At 31.8% G+C, this 10167-nt stretch overlaps 2 protein-coding genes across 2 annotated transcripts; both read right to left on the reverse strand.

The window, feature by feature from the left end:
- Positions 1-1571: 1571 nt before the first annotated feature.
- Positions 1572-4340, reverse strand: LOC123904294. Its single transcript, XM_045953978.1, has 4 exons — positions 4263-4340; positions 4025-4156; positions 3045-3239; positions 1572-1742 (listed from the first exon to the last, which is right to left on the reverse strand). Exons 1-4 carry the CDS (start codon positions 4338-4340, stop codon positions 1572-1574), a joined length of 576 nt encoding a protein of 191 aa, XP_045809934.1.
- A 1371-nt stretch (positions 4341-5711) lies between these two features.
- On the reverse strand, positions 5712-10167 carry LOC123910279 (mitochondrial carnitine/acylcarnitine carrier-like protein). Its single transcript, XM_045961377.1, has 3 exons — positions 9943-10167; positions 7741-8132; positions 5712-6412 (listed from the first exon to the last, which is right to left on the reverse strand). Exons 2-3 carry the CDS (start codon positions 8130-8132, stop codon positions 5911-5913), a joined length of 894 nt encoding a protein of 297 aa, XP_045817333.1. The 5' UTR covers positions 9943-10167; the 3' UTR covers positions 5712-5910.

A 10167-nucleotide genomic window follows, 5' to 3' on the forward strand; every position in this document is an offset into this window, starting at 1 on the left:
GTACATATTTGCGTTATAGTACTAAGTCAATTACTTTGGAATAGGAGGAGTACTATTTAAGTCAAAGGTCTAATATTTATATCACTTAATTACTAATTTTTTTTAAAATTGATCATTTCTTTACTTAATTAATGAGAGAGAAAATTATATATATATATATATATATATATATGGGGAGGAATCAAATTACACCGGTGTAACATTTGAGTAATGTTACACTGCTCAATAACGCTTTAACGAATACAAATTTTACAAAATCCACCGTTGGATTGAAAGCTTATATCGTATATAGATCATCCATATTAATTTTTACAAAAATCTAAAATCGTTTGATATGTTACAATTTTTTTTACAAAGATGAATGGTTTATGCGTTTTTATTGAATACCATTCATCTTTATCGATCTCAATAATATATCAAACGATTTTAGATTTTTATAAATTCTAACATAGATGATCTATATGATATAAACTTACGATCAAACGGTGGATTTTGTAAAATTTGTATTCGTTAAAGCGTTATTGAGCGATGTAACATTACTCAAATGTTACACCGGTATAATTTGATCCATCCTATATATATATATATATATATATATATATATATATATGAACTAATGAAAGTGATAAAGATATTAAAAAGTCAAACAATAATTTTAATATGAAATTTTTTAATCTATCTATAAGCTAACACTATAATGAGACATGTGAAATACAATAATTTTTTAATATATCAAATTAAAAGGACAAAGTTCATGCCTAAGTGTTAAGTTTTTTTAATTTTTTTTTAATTTTTAACTCTAACCTAAGTATTAAGTATTGTTCTACTATAAATAGATTCAAACAGCTTTAAGGCAAATATGGGTTAATTGTAGATAAGATGTTTCTAAAATTAAACTTTTTTTAAACACCAATGTTAATAATAAATTGTTGGATTAATATTTTTAACTTTTACATTGATTGATATTTGAATCCCAATACTCTAATTTATTTAAGCTTAGTTCAAATACCTATCCACTTCTTTAACCCTTGGTATGTTGGCCTATGCAAAATTAGATTGAGATTCCTTAAGTAAGGTTTCTAACTAATTCAAATTTTATGATGAAAAAGCTATGTTTATGCTCTTTCTTGACTGTGAAGCTAAGTAAATACTTCACACTTAGCTTGAATTTTTGACTACATGGAAGCCGGATCCATAGATGGCATCCCTCATCCAATAATTCAACTAAAATAATTAAAAATATTAGATTGTCTGAATCTGGAAGAAAATGTGAGTCTTACACAGTTCATAATTTCACATGGTCTTCTCTGTCCCTTAAAAATAAAATTTGTGATGGTTCATTTCCCCAAGCACACTAAGCAAATACTAGTACAAACGAATCCACCAAAATCCAACCTCACATACTTTATTTTAGGTATAATAGTGCTACTAATATAGAACAATTAATCAACCACAAAGTTCAAATAGCAAACATATATGTCTAATAATAATAATAATTAATGTCAATAGCAAAACCAAAAGTAGTAAAAAAAATTATAAATCAATATTAAAACCATAAATTAATCAGTTAATTAACAACCTAGTAGTTTTAAATGTGGCCAACTAATAGGAGGCACCGTTTTCTTTTCACCTTTGCGTTTCTTTTCACTCTTCTTGCCTTTATTCTTTGCCACCACAACTTGTTGTTGCTTATTAGTAGAACAGCTGGTTTTTGTGTGAGCCTGCACAATCTCTGCTTTTTCCTGCATCAATCAATTTAATTAATTATATCACATATTAAGTATTAACATTGATTCTTAGATTCGTTTCAATAATAATTTCCAGCTTCTTTAGCCATATCTATGATGGCCTCTTTTTGTTGAAGATAAAATAATTATCAAATTCTAACACAGTCATAAAAACACCGTATATGATACAATCAATACTGATAATAATTTAAAAGTAATTTAATGTGTCGGTATTCAATACATGCATGTGCCGAATATTAGACACATCTTTTATCAGCTTATCAAAAAAAAAAAAAGACACATCTTTTATCAGATGTGTTGGTGTAAGGTAAAAATATATAACCACTCATTATTTAAATAATATGTTACATAAGATATCGATCAAGGTAAATTAGAAAGGCTACAATGACATATTTAGTAATATAGTATATGAAGTTTCTAGCAAAGTATATCCTTTTTCTTTTTTATCATAAACTAATTGGTTGTAGGGCCTTATGAATAATTTATATAGATACAACTTAAAAAGGAAATGGTAAAGATATAAAATACTTGAAAGCTCCCTTCATGATGCACATGATCCCAATAAATTTTCATGTTATGTAAGTCTTGGACCCAAACTCAAACTATATATAGTATACTAAATTCTAAATATCTTAGTGAAATTGAAATTGGCCAATAGGGTATAATCTTTTGTGTGAAAGAGACACAGTGCTGTTTTTTCTCATGTACCACAATAACTTACTATTTGTAGTATAATTGCCTTAACAGGACAAAGATCCAATGTTAAATACTCCAAGAACTCATAGTACCAATACCACAAGAATCTAGTTTTAGACTATAGACCTAACATGGTCCTCACCATTTATTTTTGGTCCATTTCATTTTTTTTTACAAAATATAATATTTAAATTAGACTCTAACATTTTCGTACATTGATGCATGCAATAACTCTATTAATTTTTCATTCATTATAAATTTATAATAGAAGAATTAATTTAGTCATACATAAAAATGTCAGAGATTAATTTAAGTATTATTTTTTGTCAAAGATTGAATTAGGTCGCATGTGGGACTAAATTGAGTTTTAGTTAGTTTAATATGAAACAGTGCATGAAATTTAGTTTGACTAGTTTGTGGTGAGAGACTGAGAGAGAGTATAATAAAAAAAAAAAGTTACACAAGTTTTTTAGAAGTTTAATTTCCACTAAATTGGGTTTTATAATTAGATTAGAAGCCTATAAAGTATAAACTATAGGTAGAGTTAGAAGTTTAATTTCCACTACTCTTCTATTAGACTAATGAATTTGTTTATGTTACCTTGTATGTGTTATGATGATTCTGAGGCATTATTTCAATGTCTCCATTTTGGTTTGGGACATTGTTGAATGTTGGAAATGAGTAACTTATTTCTCCTCCCTTAGATCCTTGGCTGGATGAAGACTCTCCAGAAGCTATTGTGGAAGCACGAGACAAAGGATTTGAGCTTCCACTTGAATCCATCTCTACACAAAGCTACATGAGCAAATTAACATGTCAATATACATTTACATGGTAAAGTGTATAAAGTAAAAAATAGGAAAAAGATAGATAGAGATAAATGCATACGGTGTCACATACGTCAATATTTTGATGTTCAAATAATATAATTGATAATGTTAAGATAATGTTTTTCCACGGAATAATGCTTCTAAGTTCTAACCAATATAAGTGTGACTCTTATTGTGTGAGATCTAGATTTCAGATTCTCACGAATAGTTGTCTTAAGTAGTTGTTGATCTCAATCATCTGATCTTAATCAGTGGTCGAAATCGTATTAAATTAATCACATGAATATATATTGTGGTATTATTACGGTACATAATCCAAATCTCTTGATTTCTTGTTGTCAAGTAATCACATAATCCCTTGATTTACAACATTGAATTTCACTCCGTCTTTACTTTTAAGAGGAAGATGCCAGTACACAAATGATTCGTTTCGTTACGTAAATTCATCGATGATTTTGTGGCTTCTTGATATCATAGGATCTAAATCTAAATTCACAGTTACCAATTTAAAATACGGAACGATTCACATTCTGACTCTGTAACGATGTAGTAGTCATTTTACACAATTATATGATTATCATACAATGAAGCATGCTAGTTAGTAATCAAGACATAGACAACATGCTATTGATATAGTTTTGTGTCTAATTATGGAAAATGATTTGGTTGAATTATATAAAAAAAAAAAACCAATGCTTATTCCATTCAATTAGTACTGTAATTGAGTGATAGAATAAAATAATATTAAACCTGAAAAAGCCTATTTTCAAGAGAGGCTACACGTTCCATTAATGTTCCTTTGAAGTATTCAGCAGATTGTTTATCATTAGTGGTAACAACAGCATTGCTTCCACATCTTTGTTTTCTTTCTAAATATTTCATCTGTCACAAACAAGCACAAAAATACACATCAAAAATTAATTTGTCACAAAATTTAAATTGTGACAATTAAAATTGATTTCATTATGAGAATTAGAAATAAGCTCACAATGAATTCCAAGTGATCAAGTCTAGCAATGAGAGGAATGGAAGAGGAATCATTTGATGGTAGTTTGGGATCTTCCATTTTGGAAATGCTTGTGTTAGATAAAAAATTATGTGTTATGTTATTATTATAGATTATATATGTAGTGATTTATTTTTCAATTTCATGATAAATTATTACTCATAAAAAAAATGATAATTTCTTAGCGAGATTATTGTTGGAGTAACGAGATTTTTGAGTACACATCATTAGTCTCATACTTACATTAGTTAGTTTGTTATGTTGTTAATATTATGTGGCAAAGACAATTTCTTTTTCTATATTTATGTGAATAAGGTGTCACTTTTTTTTTTTGTCAATGACTAATATGATCATCAAGACTCATTATGGGCTTATTATGGCTAAAAGCTTATGTTTATTAATTTTCTTTGTATAAATAACGTTTTCCAAAATTTTCTACGTGTTTTGAAGTAGAAAAGAAACATGGGGTGGGAAGAGAAAAAATCATAAAAATGTTCAAGATCTAACTAGGCGAGGAGCTGAATCGAGCCGTTTATTAATTTGAATTGAGTCGAGTTTGAGTTGAATACAAATACTTATGTTAAACTAAAGATGAGTTTTGAGTATGGGCTCCCCCTAGAACAAATAGTTCGGGAAAATCCGAGTTTGGTTTTAGGTGTGAACTATTTTTGATTAGATTTTACTTACCTCACGGCCGAATTCTGGATTACAGGATCCCTTCTCCTAGATCTTCCATTTTGGGTGAATATGAACCAAATTGCAGCACCATGTGTTAAAAATATATCAATGAAAAAAATGCTAATGAGTACAAAAGTGATTTTGTCAAAATAGGAAAAAGTTGTATATTTTGCAAAATAAGTTATATTTTCTTCTAACTTGGACCATTTTAGAGGAACGATAGCTACATGAAATTGATCCTTTCCAAATAATCATATGCAGTTACATGCTACTAAATTGCAGAACAACAAATTTTAAATCTGTGCACATTGGTTTGAAAGTTGAATGTATGTTTGAAACTTGAATACTCCTCTTTTCAAAGTTCAAACTTTTTTTTTGAAAACTTGGTATCCAGTTCTATGACCGACTAATCAAAGGGGACCAATCCCACCGTCCACTTGCAGGGCCCCCATTTAAAGCCAGAGTTTTTTTGCTCTGTATGGCCTACCGAAATTGGCACCAGGGGTAATCGAACTTGAAACCTTGAGAGGAGCATACTTCAAGGACACAAGTCAACACCACTAGACCAACCCCAAGTGGGTTTTTCAAAGTTCAAACTTGAAAAGCTGTTGTTCGACAACGTAAATGTCTCTCTACAAACATTATGTATTTCGTATCTTTGACACATCTCGTATCCTAATCATGTCGCATGCTAAATTTTTAAAATTTCCTATATCAGTATTGTACCATGTATCCAAGCTTCTAAACACAATCTTCAAATAAAAAAAGGTTGCTTGTATATTACCACTGGTAAAAGAATGATTCCTTGAAGTAACAATAGATGTGAGCCATTGTGGCAATATTGCAAATGCGTGAAATAATAATGTTGTAGGATTTGAAAATTTAAAATAAATCTAAAAATGAAAATGAGCACTCATGGTACTCAATGATATCTGTCTTTCTTATAAATTAATCATCCCAAAGCTGATCTCGTCATCTCATACGCCAAGAAGCATGCTGCATTGGCAGGAACACTTCTGAACATTGCAGGACCAAAACCTTTATACAGGCCTTTAACTCCCTCGGTAGCTTTTATCCTTCTGAAAGCATCAATTGAACCAGAAAACTTTGGATTTTTGTAATCATCAACTTGAAGCACACTCTTAACAACATCGGTCGGATAAACCATTAACCAAAAAGAAGCACCAGCCAAGCCTCCGGCAGCCATCAGAGAACCTCTACCAAGTTTAGACGTATCGGTGCCTCCGGCAATTAATTGCTTAGTTGCTTCATATACACCAAACATTGCAGCATTTCCAGGTATTTCACGCGCCATAGTGGGAACCAAGCCCTTGAAAAGACCTTTTACGCCACCTTCTGACCTGAGAACATGCCTGGCCACATCCATTGGACCGCCATATTTCACTGCCAATGTTGCTGTTCCTGAACCAGCTAGTGCACTTTGTGCTTGTAATCTGGTATTCATCAAGTAGCAAAATATTTAGTTAGAAGAATAATACATAATGAATACAACTGTTAAAATAATAATTTGAAAAGTCAATTCAGGAAAAGTTAATCAAGACTGATCAGCAAGTTAGACTTATTCTCATGGCATTGATTTCATGTTCTTAAAATCAATCTAGGTTGTGCCTAACTCAATCCTACAAGACAAGCTTGAAAAGTAAGGACTGTCCAAACTTTATAAGCATTACATAGGCCATATCTCTATTCGATGTTGGACTCTCACATATCCCATCACGCTCAACACTGGACATTAATGCAGGTGGAATAACATGAACCACATAGGTCGACGGAAGACGATAAAGTTCTGTTTGGTTCTTTTGAACTGTTATGGTTTGGTACAGTTCAGGTTTCTGTCTGAATTGAACTGTGAACAGTCCTAGGTGGAATGATAGAGATCTTAGCCCAATAAGATATCTAGGATAGGCTCTGATATCATCTAAAAATTTGGGTTGGGCCTAACTCAACCCTACAAACCCGGTTTGTAAGGTAAGGTTTGGCCAAGCATTATAATGCACTTCATAGGTCTTAATGATATCTCTAGTCAATGTGAGATTCTCAACACATGTCAACCATGAGAGAAATGATTACACTTATTTAAAATAAGAAGTTAAATAGATGCATCATAAGAGAAACAGATAATTTGAAATTAAGCCTAACTCAACCCCGAAAGCTAGTTCAAGAAGGTAGGAATGTCCACACCATGTAGGGACTAATTTGACTATATCTCTAGTTGATATTGGGATTGCAACACACCTCTTATGCCTGGTAATGTTATTGATGGCGGATGGTGGAAAGCCAAAATTGCGCTGTGGCACCACCATCCCTCGCAAATTGACCATGTAGGTTTTCCACAAATCTGCCACTGATATCCATCATGGCGCCGCCATGGCTGAAATTTGACAATACTAACTCCTGGGCATCGGAAGTATAGACAAATTTGCGTGGCTTAGTAACAAAGATCTTAATTAACAAAGAACAAGAATAAAAAAAGTTGGTTCCAACTATGAAAGTCTGTTTTTCAAAAAGGTAAAAAATCTAAGCAAAATTTACATGACAAAATCCATGTTTGGAATCACGGTGAGTTCAACAATGGTGAGTTCAACAAAATTACGGGGACACCATGATTTTGTCGAAGCACCAAAGTCTTGGCCAAAATCATGGTGACATATAGTGATTATGTCAAACTCTCTGCCAATAATCATAAACAAATTGATAGAAAGAATTGCAAATAAAATGCGACTAAATCATGAAAATTGATACACCATCAGTGGCATCTAACCTGCATTTGATAAGTTCAGTAGGGCAAGCTAGAAAGGAAACAGAAAGTCCAGCTGCCGCTCCACAAACGACCTGCTGATTTATTGTAAGGACATCACCAGGATGTGACTTCAACAATGTTTCCATTTGGCCTCTAACTGTAAACAAGACAGCATTGAAGGCAGCTACTGTAGCAAGCGGGGCTCCCATACCTTTGTATAAGCCGCCTGGACCTTCAGCTGCTATTGTCTTCTTGACAGCATCAATTGCACCAGAATATTTCGGAACTTGGCCAGGAAGTGGTGTCGGCTGGCTTTGGAGCTTGACCTTTATGGTGTCAAATGGGTGTCCGACTATCAGCTGTGCTGCCCCTCCAATAGTCCCAGCAGTAAGGTCCTTAGCCACATCTCCCATCTGGAAAAAAACAATTGTTGTAGTGAGATTTTAAATAAAAGGATGAAGAGTCTGTTTGGATAAACAATTTAATTAAGCTCTTGTAGCATAAGTTTTTATCATATAAGTGCTTATGTATAAGCTATTTCTATAACAAAAGATAAACTAAGATCAAACTATTTTCATATAAATTTCAAACTAAAAATACACACAAACACACCTAACAACGACGTTCAAAAGATAATGCTCGAAAAAGTTAAAACAAAATAAGTACTTTGCTTTGTTTTGGAAAACAATTTTGAGATGTAGCAACTGAAAACAGAAAGACGTAGCAACTGAAAACAGAAAGACGTAGCAACTGAAAGCAGAAATAAGAATACATAACAAGTCTTGAAAAAATTTAAAGGTGATAATTTCAAGCTTATGCAGGTAGGAAGCACTATCACAAACGCAAGAAATGTGCCTTTAGGCAATGAAGATAACTAACAAACCATTCTTGTATCTAGAACAAGAGTCATATGGACACAGTTCCAAAAAAATTATAGGCTGAGGGGATAACCTTCTAATTGGCAATCAAATCTCTGTTTAGCAATAAGCAAAATTGAGTTTTTTAAGTTTATGATTATATGTTACAAGCCTTACATGAGCATAACAGAGATAATTGGTATAGTTGTTTAATTAGCTCAAAACTACTCTTCATTATTTTGTACTTCAATTCTTAAAAGCTGAGATATTTTTTAGTTGTTACTCTCTCCGATCCTTATTATAAGAAAAAGTTTACTTTTTAGGTTCATAAAAAATTGACGTATCTAGTCCATATTATAGATCAGATACATCAAACATTCTACGAACCTAATAAGGACCAGAGAGGGAGTACTTCGGTAAGGTAAAAAATGCAGCAGGTATTAAGATCAAAACATAGCGTTAGGAGATGTTATTCAAATTTGAAAATTAAAATAAAGGAAACTAAGAGGGATTCCGTGAAACAAAGCAAATGCATCTTAGGATCAACAAAATTAACTGAAGTCTGAAAAACAAATGCTTTTTATCAACCAACCACAGGTAAAGCAGAATATGGCATTCACAGCCCTTTTAGCACATGTATCATATTCATATACTTGATGACGAAGAGCCATTAACCATTTTAGAGAATATACAATATACTCATCAGTGTTGTGAATCACAGATCATGAAAAATAGGAATTTGTTCAAATTTGACATACTAAATCGCATACCGGGGAACAATAGCAATTTGTTCGAATTCTACTACACGATACCGCTGCTATTGTTGATACACATATACACAAACAAATAGGTACAACAACAATAGATGATAAGAATTTCAAAGTTGATTATAGTAAATGGTGGTTCAGATTGCAACAGGTGAAAGAAAGCAACAGTACACTACATCTTCCACTCTAATTTGTTTCACTAAATAACCACAGATTGCTTAAAAATTAAAATTCAATTAATTTGAATAGCAAAAATTCTTACACACTTAAAATCAACATCCCCATTATAATTATAAATCTAGAGGAAGAAATCAACAAACAAATGGTGGGCATAACTTAAGTATTACTCACTCAATAAAATCAAGACATAACAAAATACAATTTTTTTTTTAATAACAAGAATTCAAACAAAAGGGTGGAAATGAAACAATAAAAGCAGTGATCATCTACACAAATTAGATCCAAACAAACAAATATCATTTTTTTTTCAATCAAACATTAGAAGCTATAATAATAATAATAATAATATGATAAAGTATGTAATTATGAATCTGATGATTATTGACATGTGAATTAATTTGTAGGAAAACGAATGTTACCTTGTTTTATCGAAATGGACAGAAGAAGAATCACAGGGTAATGTATTATAGCAGAAGGATGAAACAGAGAGAGAGAGAGAGAGTGGTTGAAAGAGAACAATATTTGGTGAATCGAAACACAGACACAGACACAGAGGATTTGTGAGCAAATGAGAGTGTGTGTTAACTTATAGTGGACACTGGACACACACAGAGCGGAAACAAACGTCACCAATGTATAATGTT

The sequence above is a fragment of the Trifolium pratense genome, linkage group LG2 (assembly GCF_020283565.1).
Source record: "Trifolium pratense cultivar HEN17-A07 linkage group LG2, ARS_RC_1.1, whole genome shotgun sequence".
Classification (NCBI taxonomy): Eukaryota; Viridiplantae; Streptophyta; class Magnoliopsida; order Fabales; family Fabaceae; genus Trifolium; species Trifolium pratense.